Genomic DNA, 22,131 nt, shown 5'->3' with positions numbered 1-22,131 from the left:
AATGAATTTCACGGACACCAGAGGGTTAGAAGAGAGTTAAACCTGAACTGCAGATGTTTGGATGTGAGGAATATCGTAGTGTCGTCCCATTTGATAACTGGGCCACGGTCCTATGCAGTAGAAGAAGTGGGGGATGGGATGGAGATAGAGGAGAAGCTCACTGCCAATCTCGTTCCTCTCCCAGTGAAATCTCCTAGACAGCTCCAGAATAACCCCTGCTGGGAGAGATTTAACACGTCCAATTCCAACTGTGCTCAGACGCATTCCCAAACGGGCGTCGACGATCCTCCACCTCAGAAGAATAGAAAAGTTGCTCAAAGCAAAAACTATTCCTCACCGCAATCTGAACAAACAAACATCAAACAACAGAGACTGAAGCAGCGACTGCTGCCACTGACCAGGTCCCATTGGGGCCCAGCCTCTTCATGTGTTTTGTGTGTAGAGCAGTCTGCAGAGGAACTAGCAGTGCCATGGCGGTGTAGGGCGATGGTGGCACAGAACCCTGAACCATCTCGGCTCCCTTCCAGAATCCTGCCAAACCTCCAAAACACAATTAGAGCATCTGGCTGTGAGATACTGGAGCTGTGCCGACGTATGTCCTCTAGGATGAACTATGTGAACCATGTGAGCCCGACCACATCTGGAACTGGAACTAGACCGGTGGGTTGGAGGTTGCTTGGGAAGCCCGTCGGGGACAGCGGAGCACAGGTGCGGGTCAGTCAACCAGAACACCACTCATGGAAAGTGAGAAAGTTCTCTGGGGCATCAGTTGACAGCCACAGTCTCACCAGCCTTCTGCATAATAGTGATTGTGGTTCTGGTGTATCCAGGGGCAGCCAGACCCAGACACATCTTCCAGATACTGCGCTCTCTGGCTGTGCTAAAGACAGCAAAGGAGACAGCCAACAGCATGGACGGAAGGTCAGCGGATCCAGGAGGGACCAGAGAGGTGGAGGTGGGGTTGGAAAAGGGAGACAGATGCCCAGAGAAGAATCCTTGCGGTGGGGTGAAGGATCAACATGGCCTTGGGTGAGTATTTCCACAGCTCCATGGCAACTCTCTGTCACTTCACTCAGAGTGTACACATCCTGACAGACTGGCAGGTCAGCTCAGTACTGCCAGTTAAGTGCTGCCACCATCATTTACTAGTTGCATGTGCATAACAGAAGCTGCCCATCTGTAAACCACTCCTGTATTCTTCACCTCCAAATAAAATTGGAACGTAATTATCGTTGAAAAATCTAAGTTCTAAATTAAGACCACATTGGTACCTTTTTAATTTCTCTCGTCTATGTAAATGACTGTGAATGGAAACATAATGACATCCTGCTTTACTGTAATAATACTACTATTCTTCCGGCTTTCTTGTTAAACATTAAGTATTATCAGCAGCACTCTTTACAAAACGTTTCAGTCTCAATTGAAACAGGTGCTTTCAGCTCGCAACAAAGACCACAAGGACATTGTTATATTTAGAATTGCTTCAAGTGAACACGATTCAAGACCAGAATATGAATGTCTTTCTTTATGTAGTACGTTCTAATAGGTTTGTAATAACTCTATAGGTTCTTTAGAAACCCCAGGATCCATTTGGTCCAATACATAATTAATTTCCATGGCAACACAAAGTGGATCAAGTGGATCAAACGGCACATATGCTTGGAAAGTCTTTGAAGATTTGAAGTTCACATATGGATGAATGTTCGCATAGAGATTGAATGGGTGCGATTTTGTCAATTGAAGACATTGTATTCAGGACGACAGAGACACTTCAAAGTCATGTAGAGAAGTCCTTCAAACTCATCATTCCTCATTCAGAGTGGATATTGTATGGTGACAGTAATAGTAAGTCTGAGAGACTGTTTTCTCTTCTCTATGAAATGGACTGTATTTGTCACATCATCACATATCATTTTTTTTTTCTGGTATGTTCCTTCGAATAAGCGCTACTATAGCACTTTAAGTATTTCCGACAGAACTAAGTTAACAAACCAATTCCTTTCCCATGTGTTTTTTTTTTAACCAGAGGTGGGAATGCTGTTGTAAATCACAGAGAGAAACCCCCTCAGAAGTGGCCTCTGTGCACCTGTAGATGTCTGTATGTATCAAATGTCTCAGAGTAGGAGTGCTGATCTAGGATCAGATCTCCACGTCTATGTAGTGTTATTAAAATATGATCTAACAGGCTAAACTGATCATAAATCAGCACTCCTCCGAGACACTTGATACATCCCACATGGGACAGATAAGACAGATCAGTGTGGAAGGAGATTCTATAGAATGAAGGAAAGCTGTGTCACAAATGGCACCCTATATCTTATATAGTGCACTACTTTTGACCAGATCCCCTAAGGGTGTTTGGTGTTGTTTGGGAGGCAGACAACAGCTTCAGAAATGCTCTGTTCTACAGCATGTATCTCTACTCTGGTGACTGACTGTTATAAATGGCTCTCTGCCGCTTGTTCCCTCTTGTGATGGATGGTTGTTTGTTTGTTTTCTTGTCTGTCTTCCGTAGGACTCCGAGAGTCAGTCAAGGAACCAGCGGCAGAACGAGTCCCCAACAGACTGTGATGTCACCCTACTGCACATTGTGCATCTTTTACAGTGTAGGTCAGTCAATCTGTCTCATGTCAGGGAAGAAGGACAATTTGGAGAGGATTTTCAACATATCCTTCACAACAGACAAACTTGACTCAAGCAAATAGCAAGATATTTAGTATTCAGAGTAGGTTAGTGAATGGACAGGAGGAGCGAGCAATCTTGATATAATTGTTTTTTATTCCAAGACTGTAAATTGAATTTTGTCTACAGTGTAAAAGGTCATGATAAAAAGACAAAGGAATGAAATAGAAGTTTGGTAAAACAACTGGGTGACCAGAATATCAACAACATCCATACAAAATGATTCACTATGCTAAATAATGACAATGTAACAGTCTGACTTCAAACCAGGGAAGAACAAGAAGAAAAACCTGTCATTTAAAAAAAAGATCAGTAGCTAGGTTGCATGAAAGTCTTGTCTATGGACCAAAAGTTTAACAAAAAGGTATGAATGTGTAGATTAACAAAAAGGTATGAATGTGTAGTTTAACAAAAAGGTATGAATGTGTAGTTTAACAAAAAGGTATGAATGTGTAGTTTAACAAAAAGGTATGAATGTGTAGTTTAACAAAAAGGTATGAATGTGTAGTTTAACAAAAAGGTATGAATATGTAGTTTAACCAAATGTATGAGTATGTAGTGTAACCAAATGTATGAGTATGTAGTGTAACCAAGTGTATGAGTATGTAGTTTAACTAAATGTATGAGTATGTAGTGTAACAAAAAGTTCTGAGTATGTAGTGTAACCAAGTGTATGAGTATGTAGTTTAACTAAATGTATGAGTATGTAGTGTAACAAAAAGTTCTGAGTATGTAGTGTAACCAAGTGTATGAGTATGTAGTTTAACTAAATGTATGAGTATGTAGTGTAACAAAAAGTTCTGAGTATGTAGTGTAACCAAGTGTATGAGTATGTAGTTTAACTAAATGTATGAGTATGTATTGTAACAAAAAGTTCTGAGTATGTAGTGTAACCAAGTGTATGAGTATGTAGTTTAACTAAATGTATGAGTATGTAGTGTAACAAAAAGTTCTGAGTATGTAGTGTAACCAAGTGTATGAGTATGTAGTTTAACTAAATGTATGAGTATGTAGTGTAACAAAAAGTTCTGAGTATGTAGTGTAACCAAGTGTATGAGTATGTAGTTTAACTAAATGTATGAGTATGTAGTGTAACAAAAAGTTCTGAGTATGTAGTGTAACCAAGTGTATGAGTATGTAGTTTAACTAAATGTATGAGTATGTAGTTTAACTAAATGTATGAGTATGTAGTTTAACTAAATGTATGAGTATGTAGTTTAACTAAATGTATGAGTATGTAGTTTAACTAAATGTATGAGTATGTAGTTTAACTAAATGTATGAGTGTGTAGTGTAACTAAAGTTCTGAGTATGCAGTAGAGGTTGTAATACAACATAAATAGAGGAAATATTAAAGTCAGAGTATAAAAAACTCAGAACATAGTCATGTGCACTTGTACAACATGGTATAGCTATGTTAAAGTAATACTAGTCCATTAACACATGTACTGTACTTTTTGTGAACAAACACACACATACATACAGTGCACAACCATAAGAAAATAGACAGCCATAATGTCTGACAGAAGGATATTGACCTACAGTATGTATACATTTTATACAGTTCACTTTTTCCATCATTTGAATATAATAACACTAACCGTTAGGTCTTGCAATGCACATGTTAGCAGATTTTACAAATCCTGAATGTTCTAGACATAATTACGTATATTTTCCAAGCAGCAGCGGTATGGGCGGCCATCTTGCCTGCGTTTCTGAGTCAAGCTTGATTTTAAAGTGCTGCTGTTATCATGTTTCTGTGTTGTTGTGTCCTTTATGATAGTTCAGTGCTTTAGTGATCATTACAAAAATATAGATTTCAGGGGCAACATAATGGGGACATCAATATTATGCTCTGCTCTTCTCTACTCATGGGCAAAACAGTCAGAAAATGAATGTTATTGCTCCTCTTAAAACTATTTTCGCGTTGACTGGGGTTGGTCGATCGAATCGCAGCTTGCATCGCAAAGTGCAGTTTTTTTTCTGCATACTCTGAGGTGTCTTAGGACGAAAGACCCTTTTCAAATTTCACCAGTGACAGATGTGGTATTGTTGAACCTCAGTTACATACATTAATATCTGAGAGAATCATAGTAAGACAATGACGTTTCACCATAACACAACAAATCTCAATATTGGCCTGTGAGACAGTGACACAGTTCCCTGTCACATGCGTTCATATGTATCAACAATAGACTTAAAGTAATTACTAAACGATTAGCGACATTGTGCTCCATTCACTGTATCCCTTCCACACCAGAGAGAGAGCTGAAGAGGGAGGGAGAGGGAGAGGGAGAGGGAGAGAGAGAGAGAGAGAGAGAGAGAGAGAGAGAGAGAGAGAGAGAGAGAGAGAGAGAGAGAGAGAGAGAGAGAGAGAGAGAGAGAGAGAGAGAGAGAGAGAGAGAGAGAGAGAGAGAGAGAGAGAGAGAGAGAGAGAGAGAGAGAGAGAGAGAGAGAGAGAGAGAGAGAGAGAGAGAGAGAGAGAGAGAGAGAGAGAGAGAGAGAGAGAGAGAGAGAGAGAGAGAGAGAGAGAGAGAGAGAGAGAGAGAGAGAGAGAGAGAGAGAGAGGGAGGGAGGGAGGGAGAGAGGGAGGGAGGGAGGGAGGGAGGGAGGGAGGGAGGGAGGGAGGGAGGGAGGGAGAGAGAGAGGAGACACACGCTGACACACAGATGACAACCAACTCCTCTCCAAGTGATGGCGTATCAGCTTTAGGAACTGCAACATGAATAAAAATGATCAAATTCTACAAATTCAACACAACATACAGTAGGCTACATTTGAGAAAAATAATGCTCCCTAGCTTCCCATTATTTAGGATACTGATAATGTAACAATGCTTATTGTACACAAAATAGAGTCCAATGATGAAATATAATTTACATGGAGCGATGGCAGAATGAATAAGAACATATCAGTCACTTCCATGATGAAGTCCTCTCTTCTACAGTATAAAGTGGCATCTGGATCACAGCGTGTCAGCATTTCTGCTTATAATGACAAGTCGAGTTAATTCAAGTTGAATCAGGTCAATTTTCCTCATTTAGGGATTAAGTCCAAAAATAGATGAAATAAATGCAGTAAACACATGGAGAAACACAGCAAAGAGCTTCCCATCAAGCTATTGAGGAGTTTTTTTACATGACTGCGGCATAGGATATGATACAGGGACTGACAAGACAACAACACAGACAGACCTTATACAGTAGCCGTACATAATGAGTTAGCGTTGCACCCCGACTATTACATTTTTGATTGGACGGTGAAGAGCGTTGATGTCCAATGGGTTTGCAAAACGGACGATTCAACGTCATGTGACTTCAGCGAAGGTGATGTGATTCTAAAAGGAGGAAAGAAAGAAAACAATTACGTGAGACAAGTTACACAAAAAGTATTTGTTTTTTTTATCTCAAGAAATGAAAGCTTTTGAAATGAGGCAGGGTTAAGTAAGTCGTTAAGAAGCTGAACGCTCTAAATTCTAGTTGCTATATTCTAGTTGCTCTAGATTCTAGTTGCTCTATTCTATTTGCTCTATTCTAGTTGCTCTAGATTCTAGTTGCTCTATTCTAGTTGCTCTAGATTCTAGTTGCTCAAGATTCTTATTGCTCTATCCTAGTTGCGGATATGGGAAACAACATGTCAGTTTATTTCCTGGTTCTTTCATAAAACTTTAATGCATTATGATAGATACTGCGTCTGCTGCCTTCATCAATGAAGACTAGGGATGCTGTACTGTATGCCTATGAGCAGGGAGGGAGTCATCTTCAGGCAGCTTTGTCAGTAAAGCAAGGGAGAGGGGGAATCAGAGTGTATTTTAGTGGTCATACAGTAAGCTTTCAAAAGTAGCCAAAAGTGGCACTTCAAGATTAATGTGAGAGCCTTAGAACGACCTATACTAACGCAAGAGGGTGGGATGGCGGGGAGTGGGCATGCAGAAACAGGATGGGGCAGCTGTGGGTGAATAGGGGGGTGCAGGGATGTACTGTAGCTATGTGCTACCTTGATAATGTGGTTCAACTGCCATATAACCCCTGTCCGCTCCTGCCCAGATCTGAAACCAACCAAACGAGCCCGTGTCAGATGCAGTGGTATCCTTTTAAGCAAACTACAACTGGTAAAGGCTTCATATGGCATTCATAAAGTCTTCATAAGCACCTTATAGAGGTTTTATGAAGGCTTCATTGAGCCTTAAATGTTGTGGTTTGTTTAAAATGGGACTGATGCAGTTATTTGTCAGTGTTGCTGGGTAAAGAGATGGTGGAAGAGTTACCCCACCACAGTCTGACTGCTGTAGTTGAACAGGCTGCTAATACGTCACATCACATTATCCATAGCGCTACTCACTAGCTAGTTACTAGAATTTGCAGATGTTATTTTCTTTAGCATACATTTGTGCATGCTGAGTTTGATGTCAGATGTCTTGGGGCTATGTTTAGAACAGGTTATTTTCCGGCTGAGGGTGTCATTGGCAATGATGAAAAATTGCTAGCCTTTTTTTATGGCATAACAAATTGAAGATGTGGATTCAATCAACACCCATAAACAGTGTTAATGTTGACTTCTGTGTGTTAATTCTTCAAGTGCAATAACCTGTCTCAGCTGATTGAATATACACTACATGGCCAAAGGTATGTAGACAAAACTTCAAATGAGTGGATTCAACTATTTCAGCCACACCCGTTACTAACAGGTGTTTAAAATTGAGCACACAGCCATGCAATCTCCATAGAAAAACATTGGCAGTAGAATGGACCATACTTTCAACGTGGCAACGTCATAAGATGCCACCTTTCCAACAAGTCAATTTGTCAAATTTATGCCCTGCTAGAGCTGCCTTGGTCAACTGTAAGTGCTGTTATTGTGAAGTGGAAACATCTATGAGAACAACGGCTCCGATGGACGAATTTGGGTTTGGCGGAAGCCAAGAGAACGCAACTTGCCCGAATGAATAGTGCCAACTGTAAAGTTTTGTGGAGGAGAAATCTGGGTCTGTGTTTCATGGTTCCGCCGAGGATCCTTAGTTTCAGTGCAGGGAAATCGTAACAGCATACAAAAACAAAGCTACAGCAATGACATTCTAGACTATTCTGTGCTTCCAACTTTGTGGCAACAGATTGGGGAAGGCACAAAGCAAGGTCCATACAGAAATTATTTGTTGAGATCGGTGTAGGAGAACTTGACTGGCCTATACAGAGCCCTGACCTCAACCCCATCGAACAACTTTGAGATTAATTGGAAAGCCGACTGCGAGCCAGGCCTGGTCACCCATCAATAGTGCCCGACCTCACTAATGCTCTTGTGGCTGAATGGAAGCAAGTCCCCGCAGCAATGTTCCAACATCTAGTGGAAAGCCTTCCCAGAAGAGTGGAAGATGATGTAGCAGCATTATTTTGGAATGAGATATTAAATGAGCAGGTGTCCACATACTTTTGGCCATGTAGTTTATATCAACAGAAACTCATCAGAAAGGAAAAGAGAAAGAAGGAAAAGAAAGCACTTCAACCAGGAGTTGCCAAATACTATGGACACTGAATAGTCAAATTCATCTTGGCCTGATTGGAATCTCCTTTGGCCCATTGGCTGCCTGTCTAACAGGCCCAGTTGGTCAGATGGTCAGCCAGTCTGTCTGTGTAGTGTCTGCGTCCCAAATGACCCCTATTTTCTACATAGAGCACTACTTTTGAACAGACCAAGTAGTGCACTAGAAAGAGAATAGGGTGCCGTTTGGGATGCAGCCAGTGTGTTCCAGAGAGTTGGCAGGCAGGCTCGGAGCCCTCACACAAACGGGTGCATACGTTTATTGCCTTGTGTTCTGCAGGTGCTCGAAGTGCCCAAAGCGGCCTCTGATCCAGCGAAAGAACCCCAGAATGCGCTCTTTGAACGATTGAGGAGGCTCATCCTCATCGTCTGTCTCCTACAGGAGTTTAGTGGTATGGATATGCATAGAATGTTTAAGTTACACTGAGTGTACAAAACATTAAGCACACCGCTTTTTCCATGACAGACTGATCAGGTGAAAGCTATGATTCCTTATTAAATCCACTTCAATCAGTGTAGATGAAGGAGAGGAGACAGGTTAAAGAAGGATTTGTAAGCCTTGAGACAATTGAGACATGGATTGTGCATGTGTGCCATGGACAAGACAAAATATTTATGTGCCTTTGAACGGGGTATGGTCGTAGGGTTGAGTTTGAGGGGTGTAGGGGATAGGGTATGCCCACAGAGTGTAGGGCAGGGATGGGCAACTCCAGTCCTCGGTGGCCTGATTGGTGTCACACATTTTGCCCCAGCCCCAGCTAACAAACCTTACTCCAATAAGCAACACATTTTCCGTTTAGAATTAGTTTAATCAGCTGTGTTTGCTATGGATAGGGAGAAGCGTGACACCAATCAGCCCCCCAAGGACTGGAGTTGCCCACCCCTGGTGTAGGGTGTAGTGTATAGGCCATGGGGTTGAGTACCTGCGAGGCAATGTACTTCTCCAGTGGGCTCTCCACTCTGGACATGTTCATCATGGGAGCACTAGGCATGTTGTCATGCGGGGGGTCTTCACTGAGCAACAGCTTGCCTTTGAAGTTATGCACCACACACACCACCTAGAACACACACAGCAGGAGGAGACAGGAGGCACACACACACACACACACACACACACACACACACACACACACACACACACACACACACACACACACACACACACACACACACACACACACACACACACACACACACACACACACACACACACACACACACACACACAGACAGAGGGTGGAAGGGAGACACAATAGTCTCTATCAACATAACCATTCTCACACAGACAGGGGAGGAGACCTACATATAGAATCATATAGGATTCTGCCCTCCATGATTCCTTAATGAGACGTTTCAATCTGCAATGGCTTGAAGCCGGAAGAAATTGCTGTAATAATGTGTGTGCGCACATGCACGTGCACTCATGCCCAATATGTGTGTATGCGTGTCTGATGTGTGAGAGTTGGCCTCTTTAAGCTTGATATGCATGCCTATCCTGAAGCGAGTTAGCTCTCACAATGGATGGTGTATGACACACTCCAGTAAAGGCCAAAACCAGGCTTTAAGCTTCAAAATGAGGTGATCAATCTTACAGTTGGCGTTAACAAAACTCTCTCTGTGTGTGCGTGTGCGTGTGTGTGTGTGTGTGTGTGTGTGTGTGTGCGTGTGCGTGCGTGCGTGCGCCATTCCCTCCCGTTCTCATTCTTCTATACTGGATGCGTTTCGCCCTGCGGTGATAGGGGGAGAATAGAATACATATCTGAGCCCTTTGTTGCTCTAAATTAGTTGCTTTCATTCCTTTCTCCTTTTTCGTTTCCCCAAGCCAATCCATTCCTTTATGCAACACACCTTTCAAAAGCCTAAAGCTTATTGCTCCCAATAAATTATCTAGCTCCTACTGAGCAGGAAGGTGTTGATAATTGGTACAATAAAAAGCACAAAGCAAAGAGTTGGGTAATGTATACCATTATTTTATTTTTTTGACCATTTACTCATCAACAACAATAATAATTGTTTTTCAGCATTGTTTTTGTTGGATGGCGTTTACTGTGATAGTAGTGGTATTAGAGTGAGAGGAGAGGAAGACGGAGAGGGTAGTTCTTTCCAACGGTGGGTGTAGCTATGAGCACTGGTCGTATTGGAACCCCAGTCGCCTTACCATCAGGCAAGGAGAAAGATATCTACAGTCCCAATTGAGCTAACTCAAGCACTCCCTAATGCTAGGGGTTGTTACAGTATGGTACTCAGCTATTACAACATAAGGGACCGGGGGCTGTGACACAGCGATGCCATAGTGTTGTAGTGGAATTTTTAAAATCTGTATTACTTCTCACATTTTCATATCTCCTCTTGCACTTCTTGTTTAATGAAGACTTTAATGATTCGTTAATGAGGTGACTAACAGTCAGTCACTATTTATTTAACCTGTATTTAACTAGGCAAGTCAGTTAAGAACAAATTCTTATTTACACCAGCCAAACCCGGGCGATGCTGGGCCAATTGTGGGCCACCCTATGGGACTCCCAATCACAGCTGGTTGTGATACAGCCTGGATTCGAACCAGGGTGTCTGTAGTGATGCCACTAGCACAGAGATGCTGCGCCACTCGGGAGCCCCCTAAGTAAAACACTTCTAATATAAGCCTGTCTGCCCTCGATTCTCAATTTGATCTGTCGTGATATGAACCGACTTCCGACAGATTAATGACTTTACTCAATCAGATCATCAATCAATGTGAATTTGAGACACCTCATTAAAGTAGCGTCTGATGATCAATCATATGCTTGAGCACCAACCTTGGAATGGTAAACAATAGCATCATGCCACAATAAGAGTTAAATCGATTTACACTTCTTTCATTTCAATGCAATCCTGAGAGGCAGCAAGGATGCTCTGTCTATATGGATGATTTTAAGAATAGAAAACATTCAATATTATTCAAATCACATGAGGTTAACTCTCCTTAGACGATAACCAATGGAAACCTTAGAAGTAGATGGATAAGATATAAATGGAGGGATCTAATGTGTTTGGCTTGCACCAAGTTTGATCGATTAGAATCATTTAGGAAAGGTGGTACTTTATAGCATTTGAACAGTGAGCACTAATATCGCTAAACAGTCTGGTAGGTTCAGCTTTAATGAAGAGGTCTTTCTTCAGAGTATATTACAGCATATTCTCCTAGCCTAGCCCAGCCCACTTCCCTATTCATCTCGCTTCCTAGTGCTAGAGAGAGAGAGATAGAAAGAGAGGGAGCGAGAGAGGCGGAGAGAAGAGGAGGAGAGGCGGTTTGATCTTATTTCTCTGGGTCCCCTATCTCTTTCATCCGCTGACATGCCTTATCTGAGCGGAGCGCTGATTACTGGAACTCTCAAACGCGTGTCTCACAGTCTAACATGCATGCAGCACAGACCGTGCACAGAGAGTGTTAGAAACAACACACCTGCACATACAGTGCCTTCGGAAAGTTTTTCTTCATTTTCTTATGTTACAGAATTATTCTAAAATTGATTTTTTTTTAACATCTCAACATTCTACATACAATACCCTGCAATGACAAAGCGAAAATAGAAGTATTCAGACCATTTGCTATGAGATTCAAAATTGAGCTCAGGTGCATTCTGTTTCCATTGATCATCCTTGAGATGTTTCTACAACAGTCCACCTGTGGTAAATTAAATTGATTGGACATGATTTGGAAAGGCACATACTTGTCTATATAAGGTCCCACAGTTGACAGTGCATGTCAGAACAAAAACCAAGCTATGAGGTCGAAGGAATTGTCTGTAGAGCTCTGAGACAGCATTGTGTTGAGGCACAGATCTGGGGAAAGGTATCAAAAAAAGTCTGCAACATAGAAGGTCTCCAAAAACACAGTGGTCTCCATCATTCTTAAATTGAAGAAGTTTGGAACCACTAAGAATCTTCCAAGAGCTGGCCGCCCGGCCAAACTGAACAATTAGGGGAGAAGGACCTTGGTCCGGGAGGTGACCAAGAACCCGATGGTCACATATGGGTCCAGTGAGTGGTTGGGCTGGCTGGGGACACAGCGATTCAGACAGTTAGCAGGCCGATGCTAACAAGCTAACAGTTAGTAGGCCGGGGCTAAACAAGCTAGCAGCTAGTAGACCGGGGCAAGCTAGCAGTTAGCAGGCCGGGTTAGCAAGCAGTTAGCAAGGGCTAGCAGTTAGCAGACCGGGTTAGCAAGCAAGCAGTTAGCAAGGGCTAGCAGTTAGCAGACCGGGCAGGCAAGCTAGCAGTTAGCAGACCGGGTTAGCAAGCAAGCAGATAGCAGGGGCTAGAAAGTTAGCCTTTGGGGGACGTCGCAATGAGGGTAAGTCTGTTTTTGCCTCTTCGTGCGGTGATGTCGATAGACCAGTCGTGGAATTAGTAGGGTTCCAAGTAGCTCTAGGTAGCTAGCAGGCCTAGCTGGTTAGCATAATGGGCCTTCAGGGGGGCCTGTTGGGAGTCCTCGGGCAGATTATGTTGGTATTCCAGTCATAGGGGATCTGCGGGGTTCCATGCCCCGTACCGGCTGTAGAAGGGGTCTGGATATTGTAGCCCAGGAGTATACTTCGGTGGTAGCACAGGAGCCCTGGCCGGGCTAGCTTCAAACTAATTTGTGCTGGCTCTGGGATGGAAACGCTAGCCAGGAGTAGTCATCCGGGATTGCGGTTAGCTAGTGGTGAAGATCCAGATGAAAATGTTCAGTTTGTGGTAGGAATCCGGGGATAAAAATAACAGGTCCGTTATGCTCTGGTTAGAGTCACATTGTTCGAACTGACGAGAGCTTTCCGAGCTGAAGGTTAGCTGATGACCGCTGGCAATGGTTTGCTGACTGATAGCTGGTAGTTAGCTGGCTAGCTTCAGTTGAGGGATTGCAGATCCGAAGTAAATATAAATACTTTAGAAAAAAGAAAAAAAATCCACGCCACATTGGGTGAGGCGGGTTGCAGGAGAGTATTTAGATGTTTAGGTTTAGCAAAATATTTTAAAGGATATGCGACGAAAAAGATGTAAAATGATATATACAAGGGACACGACAGGACAAAGACGTCTGACTGCTACGCCATCTTGGATTACCACGACTAAGGTCTTCAGACTGGGGCAAAGGTTCACTTCCCAACAGGACAAGCATAAAAGCAAATATAAAACAACATGTCCATATAAAAGCATACGACGAAGATCTGAACTGAAGCAGAATAACAGAGTAATGTTATGAACATGGCAGGATCTTATAGAGTTTAACTTAAAGGAATGGGAGCGATATGGGAATGGTGCTAATATCCACATTATGTTTCTCCTGTTCTGGGTAAGGTACAGATATAGATAGTAAGGCCATTGACTGGTCCAGACATCTGGGACCCCTAGGGAGATGTGTTCACACTCCAACCCCAGCCTCATGGGCCTCCACTGGACTACCGAGCCAGAAACAGACCCATGGCCCAGTCACCTCCAGAGTCGACCAGGAGAACTAGGTGAAGGGAAGATTGCGACAAATGTTCAGCGACAGCAGAAGTACAAACACACAACCACTGTTCACTGTAAAATCCTTTGTGAGTGTTTGTGCATATGCGTGCACATGCATGCACGCATGTCTATATCTCAACTGTGCCTCTGCAATCCTTTATCATCCTCGCCACATTTCAATCTGCGTTAAGCCAACTCCTATTTGAGATCATTGCTCCACTTCACTCCATGCTTGGCTTCCCTCTCTGGCCATGATGGATCGCCAGTGCCCAATGGGGGAACGTTACTGTGTGAAAGGGAAAGCCCATTTCTATGTGGAGCAGCAGTACAGAGGAACTGCAGAGCAGCACAATGGGCTTTGCAGGCGTTCCAGCTCCAGTGGATCAGGGGAAAGGCTCTTAGACTCCATAGGAGGGCCCTTGGCGAGGAGGGACAGGATGGAGAGGACCAGAGGAATTAAGTGAGGTAACTGCCAGTTTGCAGGGTTGGTCAAATCAAATCAAATGTTATTGGTCGCATACACATATTTAGCAGATGTTATTGTGGGTGTAGCAAAATGCTTGTGTTTCTAGCTTCAACAGGGCAGTAATATCTAACAATACACAACAATACACACATATCTAAAAGTTTAAAAAATGATGAAATATAGAAGTATTAGGATGAGCAATGTTGGAGTATGGAGTATATATACAGTGCCTTGCGAAAGTATTCGGCCCCCTTGAACTTTGCGACCTTTTGCCACATTTCAGGCTTCAAACATAAACATATAAAACTGTATATATTTTTTTAAGAATCAACAACAACTGGGACACAATCATGAAGTGGAACAACATTTATTGGATATTTCAAACTTTTTTAACAAATCAAAAACTGAAAAATTGGGCGTGCAAAATTATTCAGCCCCTTTACTTTCAGTGCAGCAAACTCTCTCCAGAAGTTCAGTGAGGATCTCTGAATGATCCAATGTTGACCTAAATGACTAATGATGATAAATACAATCCACCTGTGTGTAATCAAGTCTCCGTATAAATGCACCTGCACTGTGATAGTCTCAGAGGTCCGTTAAAAGCGCAGAGAGCATCATGAAGAACAAGGAACACACCAGGCAGGTCCGAGATACTGTTGTGAAGAAGTTTAAAGCCGGATTTGGATACAAAAAGATTTCCCAAGCTTTAAACATCCCAAGGAGCACTGTGCAAGCGATAATATTGAAATGGAAGGAGTATCAGACCACTGCAAATCTACCAAGACCTGGCCGTCCCTCTAAACTTTCAGCTCATACAAGGAGAAGACTGATCAGAGATGCAGCCAAGAGGCCCATGATCACTCTGGATGAACTGCAGAGATCTACAGCTGAGGTGGGAGACTCTGTCCATAGGACAACAATCAGTCGTATATTGCACAAATCTGGCCTTTATGGAAGAGTGGCAAGAAGAAAACCATTTCTTAAAGATATCCATAAAAAGTGTTGTTTAAAGTTTGCCACAAGCCACCTGGGAGACACACCAAACATGTGGAAGAAGGTGCTCTGGTCAGATGAAACCAAAATTGACAAAACGTTATGTTTGGCGTAAAAGCAACACAGCTCATCACCCTGAACACACCATCCCCACTGTCAAACATGGTGGTGGCAGCATCATGGTTTGGGCTTGCTTTTCTTCAGCAGGGACAGGGAAGATGGTTAAAATTGATGGGAAGATGGATGGAGCCAAATACAGGACCATTCTGGAAGAAAACCTGATGGAGTCTGCAAAAGACCTGAGACTGGGACGGAGATTTGTCTTCCAACAAGACAATGATCCAAAACATAAAGCAAAATCTACAATGGAATGGTTCAAAAATAAACATATCCAGGTGTTAGAATGGCCAAGTCAAAGTCCAGACCTGAATCCAATAGAGAATCTGTGGAAAGAACTGAAAACTGCTGTTCACAAATGCTCTCCATCCAACCTCACTGAGCTCGAGCTGTTTTCAAAGGAGGAATGGGAAAAAAATTCAGTCTCTCGATGTGCAAAACTGATAGAGACATACCCCAAGCGACTTACAGCTGTAATCGCAGCAAAAGGTGGCGCTACAAAGTATTAACTTAAGGGGGCTGAATAATTTTGCACGCCCAATTTTTCAGTTTTTGATTTGTTAAAAAAGTTTGAAATATCCAATAAATGTCGTTCCACTTCATGATTGTGTCCCACTTGTGGTTGATTCTTCACAAAAAATACAGTTTTATATCTTTATGTTTGAAGCCTGAAATGTGGCAAAAGTTCGCAAAGTTCAAGGGGGCCGAATACTTTCGCAAGGCACTGTATATATATATATATATATATATATATATATATATATATATATATATATATATATATATATATATATATATATATATATATACATACAGTACCAGTGGGAAGCACACATGCGGAGATCATCCGTTCACCTACTCTGTGTCTCACAAAAATCTCAAATTTTGACTCATCAGACCAAAGCACAGATTTCCACCAGTCTAATGTCCATTGCTCATGTTTCTTGGCCCAAGCAAGTCCTTTCTTATTATTGGTGTCCTTTAATATCTTCTGTATACCACCCCTCCCTTGTCACAACACAACTGATTGGCTCAAACGCATCAAGATGGAAAGAAATTCCACAAATGAACTTTTAACTGTTAATTTAAATGGATTCCAGGTGACTACCTCATGAAGCTGGTTGATAGAATGCCAATAGTGGGCAAAGCTGTCATCAAGGCAAAGGGTGGATACTTTGAAGAATATCAAATATAAAATATATTTTAATTTATTTAACACTTTTTTGGTTACTACATGATTCCATATGTGGTATTGCATAGTGTTGATGCTGATGCTGATCCAGGTTCTACAACCCAGTATTATGGTGTTGAATTTAGGACATCCTCACAGTCCCAAGAAGTTGGTGTTGATGCTGTCCTAATACGCACACCAGATATTGTAACAATTTTGATGCTGCTGCAGGACAGGTTCTTACCAGGAAGGTAGCGATGGCCAGTCCTATGATGAAGCCAGCGATGACATCAGACCAGTGGTTCCGATACTCAGCCACTCTGTTGAGTCCTGTGAGGAAGGCCAGACACATCAGACCCAGGGACAGAACAGGCTTGGCTAGCCGCGTCCCTTTGGCTTTCACCGTGCACGTGATGTAACTCTGGTGAGAGGGAAGAAGAAGATGGGAATGGTTCAATGAATTTCACTGTTATTCCCTCACATTTTATAGACAACTAGATGCTTTCTCCTAGGGAATGTACATATATTTATAGTTCTTTACAAAGAAGTAGACATCCTCCCACCCTTACCTTCATACCAATAGACTGCACATAGCCAAATCAGTGCTTAATCTTCCTTATACGGCATTGGTGTCATCTCTCAAACAGAGCAAATGGGACCGCATACAACATATAGGAACCATAGACATCTTGAGAATGCCAATACTATATTAATTCAGCAACAACAGAGTGTATCAATGCCTGCTACAGTATATATGTGTCCCCCGTGTGACTAGGACTGTATAGAGCTGGGTCTCTATTCAAGTAAATGGTTTCTCATCTAAAGTACAGTATATCCGAGGTGGGTACAGGGCTGTCGGTGGATGTGTTGTTTCTAACTAACTGTCGCCTCTTTGCCCCCCTGCTCTACCTGAGAGGGAAAGACAGATAGACACAGATTGAGAGAGCGTAGGGTACTGGTGGAAAAGAGAGACAGACAGAAAGAAAGAAAAAGAGGGTGGTGGGGTGTGGGAGTGAGAGACAGACAGACAGAGAGACAGACAGAGTGAAACACACAGAGTACACAGCTGCCCCTGTCTCAGTGCTAAATTAGGAAGCCTGTGAGTCAAGCAGTGAGAAAGTGCCCGGAGCGGTGCCTCCTCTAACCCAGCTGGGACACAGATGATAGAGGGGGACTAAACAGGCCCTGTCACTCTTCTTAATTGTTTTAATCATTCTGATATGACATGGCATGGTGACAGTGGGACTCAAAATTCTCAAAAGTAACTTAAAAGTCACTGTAACATTCATTTAAACATGTTGCAAATGAGCCCATTGTCCCATTGTCGTTACATGGCTGGAGAAGTAGAGGAGAGGAAACATGATTAAGAGTTTTGTTTTCCCTTGTTGTAGTCCTCTGAAGTGAAGCCACACGCTTTATAACGAATCCCTCATGTCAGAGTGGCAGATGAGTAATTGTATTTTTCATTAGTGCAAACTCTACGCTCTGAGGGCACATTACCCATTGTTATCTCTCTCTCTATGGACTCAAAGGTTGCATGTACCCTGACCCATTTTCATTCCTTCTCTTCCTCTGGGGGATAGAAAGAGATACACAACATTAGATTTTAAAAAATCTTTCTCTATCTCGCACTGCGTTAGTTTATGACATCTCTACATGACATGAGTTGACGTCAAGTTAAAAAAAATTATGCACTGTTCCAAAGGCAGAAAATGCACTATAAAAGTTTGCCATTTTAAATCAGAGATTTTGTATTGATTTCCGCTGGGTTAATGATAGCAGTGATATAACATGATGATCATCGTCACGGTTGATGAACCACTGCTTTACGAGACAGTCGTTCCTTCCTGCAGGATAACAAACTACGATGAATACCATCACCACCTCCTTCACCATATCTCCCCATGCAGAAAGAACCTGATTAAAAACAGTTAAACCCAATGATAAGCTCTTCTGTGTGTAAAATGAAATCCCAGTAAATCCCCCAAAAGGCGATAGTGGTTCAGTCTTACTGCTGATTGACCTTAACATTTGGAATGGTCTGGCCCATTATGTGGTGATTCACTGTATCCCCAGAGCTTTCATTAAAACAGTGACTATACTGTGGTCAGGGTAGTGGTGGTGTGTGTGTGAAGGGAAACTTTCTCCCACTCAGGTCAAGGGCATTGCTCACAGTCCTTCCCAGGGGCCATGTGTGGTAAGTTGTTAAAAACGTATACATTTCACACATGACGACACTCTTACTATGTCCCTCCAAAAATGTCCTCCGAGGCAGTAATCCAATCTACCCAATGGGTGAGGTCAACTTGATTTCAACCATCTAATAGCCTTACAGAATGCTTTACACAGGAGTTGAAGCTCTGACCTACATTTTCTTTTTTAATGTCACATATTAAGTGACATTTGTACTGTCACTAATCAAGGATTGTCAGTTAAATGGGAGTGGGACACTATAAATATATTCTGAAGAGATGAAGAAGAGTGACAATGTCCTTTACTGACAACCTTTCAAAGATCAATCTCTCCCACAGAGTTAGCATGCTGTCATACTCTACTGACTGACTGGATATACTGTCAAACCCATCCTGTATAGAGGTCTTAAGGTTTTAAAACCACAATCTGTACATTTTGCACATAAAGATAAAGTCAAATGACTTCATTCATTATATTTGGTTGTGCATACCATCAAAGAGTGGACTGCCATTGAATGTCTTTGGACTGCCTTTCAATGGGAACATACCATTCTCAGCCATAATGAACTAGGTAAGCCTATAATACAGTACAGTATACAACAATCACATTGTCTCATTCAGATTATCCCATACAACAGATTCTAGATGATGTCCACAAGCCAAGCATTTGATCCTGCTATGGGCTCATTACCAGCAGCCTGTAATAATGCTCCAGACAATGAGGGAATAACAGGAGTAATCACCAATCTCCATAGTGCTGCTTTACAGTAGCATGCAGAAAGCTAACTTCTGTCAGGGGTTCACCTTGGGGTCATGATAGGGGCTGTACCAAATGTTTGATGTATTATAATAATTGATTTTGCTTATGTTGTGTTATAGGGTCCTAGACTACCGATTAACAATATATATATTAATTATATTGTTATATTATTGTTATATTATATTGTTATATTATTATATTGTTCCACAGTCTTTTCTAATCTCTGCCTCTTATAAAAAAAACTGTCTGAGAAATGTGTGACTGTGACATAATTTGAGTCAATTGGAGACGTACCTGTGGATGTACATTTGAAGTCGGATGTTTACATACACTTAGGTTGGAGTCTTTAAAACTCGTTATTCAACCACTCCTGTCACGACGTCCGCCAAAGTCGGTTCCTCTCCTTGTTCGGGCGGCGTTCGGCGGTCGATGTCACCATCGCCGATCCACTTTTAATTTTCCATTTGTTTTGTCTTTGTATTACACACCTGGTTTCAATTCCCCAATTACTTGTTCATTATTTAACCCTCTGTTCCCCTATGCCTGGTTGTGAGTAATTGTTTGTATGTAGTACGGCCCGTTAATATGGGCTCTCATTATTGTATTATATTTGTATATTTTGAGTAAAGTATGTTTATTTATTCATATCTGCTGTCCTGCGCCTGACTCCTCTACACCAGCAACACACAGACCACATTACAACTCCACACATTTCTTGTTAACAAACTATAGTTTTGGCAAGTCGGTTAGGACATCTACTTGACACAAGTAATTTTTCCAACAATTGTTACAGACAGATTATTTCACTTATAATTCACTGTATCACAATTCCAGTGGGTCAGAGGTTTACATACATGAAGTTGACTGTGCCTTTAACCAGCTTGGAAAATTCCAGAAAATTATGTCAGGGCTTTAGAAGCTTCTGATAGGCTAACTGACATAATTTGAGTCAATTGGAGGTGTACCTGTGGATGTTTTTCAAGGCCTGCCTTCAAACTCAGTGCCTCTTTGCTTGACATCATGGGAAAATCAAAAGAAATCAGACAAGACCTCCACAAGTCTGGTTCATCCTTGGGAGCAATTTCCAAACACTTGAAGGTATCACGTTCCTCTGTACAAACAATAGTACGCAAGTATAAAAACCATGCAGCCGTCATACCGCTCATGAAGGAAAAAGTAGAAAAGTAGAAATCAATCCCAGAATAACAGCAAAGGAGCTTGTGAAGATGCTGGAGGAAACAGGTACAAAAGTATCTATATCCACAGTAAAACGAGTCCTATATCGACATAACTTGTCAATAAGGAAGGAAGGAAGAAGCCACTGCTCCAAAACTGCCATAAAATAGCCAGACACGGTTTGCAACTGCACATGGGGACAAAGATGGTACTTTTTGGAGAAATGTTCTCTGGTCTGATGAAACAAAAATAGAACTGTTTGGCCATAATGACCATCATTATGTTTGGAGGTAAAAGGGGGAGGCTTGCAAGCCGAAGAACACCACCCCAACCGTGAAGCACGGGGGTGGCAGCATCATGTTGAGGGGGTGCTTTGCTGCAGGAGGAACTGGTGCACTTCCCAAAATAGATGGCATCATGAGGGAGGAAAATGATGTGGATATATTGAAGCAGCATCTCAAGACATCAGTCAGGAAGTCAAAGCTTGGTCGCAAATGGGTCTTCCAACTGGACAGTGACCCCAAGCATACTTCCAAAGTTGTGGCAAAATAAGGACAACAAAGTCAAGGCATTGGAGTGGCCATCACAAAGTCCTTACCTCAATCCTATAGAAAATTTGTGGGCAGAACTGAAAAAGGGGGTGCGAGCAAGGAGACCGACAAACTTGACTCAGTTACACCAGCTCTGTCAGGAGGAATGGGCCAAAATTCACCCAACTTATTGTGGGAAGCTTGTGGAAGGCTACCCAAAACGTTTGACCCAAGTTAAAACATTTAAAGGAAATGCTACCAAATACTAATTGAGTGTATGTAAACTTCTGACCCTGGGAATGTGATGAAAGAAATAAAAGCTGAAATAAATCATTCTCTCTACTATTATTCTGACATTTCACATTCTTAAAATAAAGTGGTGATCCTAACTGACCTAAAACAGGGCATTTTTACTGGGATTAAATGTCAGGAATTGAGAAACACTGAGTTTAAATATAGTTGGCTAAGGTGTATGTAAACTTCAGACTTCAACTGTACCTTTAGGAAACTAGTCAAACACTGGAACCAGTAAAAGGGATATTTGCTACGTGGGATATACAGTGCCTTCAGAAAGTATTCACACCGCTTGATTCTTTCCACATTTGTGAACGACCGGCTCGATTCGGTCTTAAGTAGCAAATTTTGAAAGTAGAGACTTAGAGCTAGAAAATGGTATATCATACACTACATTTGAGGAAAAATGGTAAAGTAATTCTGCTTTGAAAGTTGATATTCCCGCCTTTTGAGAAAATGGCCCTTGAATGTTTTGGTACACCTACTGGAGAGCTTCTCTCTGTCTACCTCCATTCAGCATCGTTCACACACTCTTAAGCCTTAGCCCCACCATTCTTCAAAGATTCACATGTGAGGCCATGTGCTACACAGAGTGAGTACAGTAGTGTACAAAACAACCGAAGATTTCAAGAATAAGGCTGGTTTATACTATGTATATCAACATGTCTGTAGGCAGTTGTCACAGTGACATCCTGAATATTCTATTGTATTTTGTTTAGACATGTAGCTAGCTAGCTAAACATTATA

At 42.0% G+C, this 22,131-nt stretch overlaps 2 protein-coding genes across 5 annotated transcripts in view; one reads left to right on the top strand and one right to left on the bottom strand.

The window, feature by feature from the left end:
- Positions 1 to 2,718, top strand: LOC116354798 (uncharacterized). The gene is made up of 2 exons (XM_031796425.1): positions 1 to 1,029; positions 2,516 to 2,718. The coding sequence occupies exons 1-2, from the start codon at positions 139 to 141 to the stop codon at positions 2,690 to 2,692; spliced, it is 1,068 nt and encodes a 355-aa protein (XP_031652285.1). The 5' UTR covers positions 1 to 138; the 3' UTR covers positions 2,693 to 2,718.
- A 37-nt stretch (positions 2,719 to 2,755) lies between these two features.
- Positions 2,756 to 22,131, bottom strand: part of plppr5b (phospholipid phosphatase related 5b) — a 99,199-nt gene continuing 79,823 nt past the window's right edge. The window contains exons 6-9 of one of the 4 annotated variants that reach the window (XM_020508618.2): positions 16,677 to 16,853; positions 9,140 to 9,274; positions 6,678 to 6,729; positions 5,299 to 6,018 (exon numbers count right to left, since the gene is read on the bottom strand). In XM_020508618.2, coding sequence (XP_020364207.1) covers positions 5,999 to 6,018; positions 6,678 to 6,729; positions 9,140 to 9,274; positions 16,677 to 16,853 — 384 coding nt within the window. In that variant the 3' untranslated portion in view covers positions 5,299 to 5,998. Of the gene's footprint in view, positions 6,019 to 6,677; positions 6,730 to 9,139; positions 9,275 to 16,676; positions 16,854 to 22,131 lie in introns of all 4 variants that reach the window. The other 3 variants (XM_020508619.2, XM_020508621.2, XM_020508620.2) reach the window with 3 other exon arrangements.

The sequence above is a fragment of the Oncorhynchus kisutch genome, linkage group LG18, assembly GCF_002021735.2.
Source record: "Oncorhynchus kisutch isolate 150728-3 linkage group LG18, Okis_V2, whole genome shotgun sequence".
NCBI lineage: Eukaryota > Metazoa > Chordata > Actinopteri > Salmoniformes > Salmonidae > Oncorhynchus > Oncorhynchus kisutch.
The sequence above is the reverse complement of the archived record's forward strand: the minus strand, read 5'-3'. Positions and strand labels throughout refer to the sequence as shown.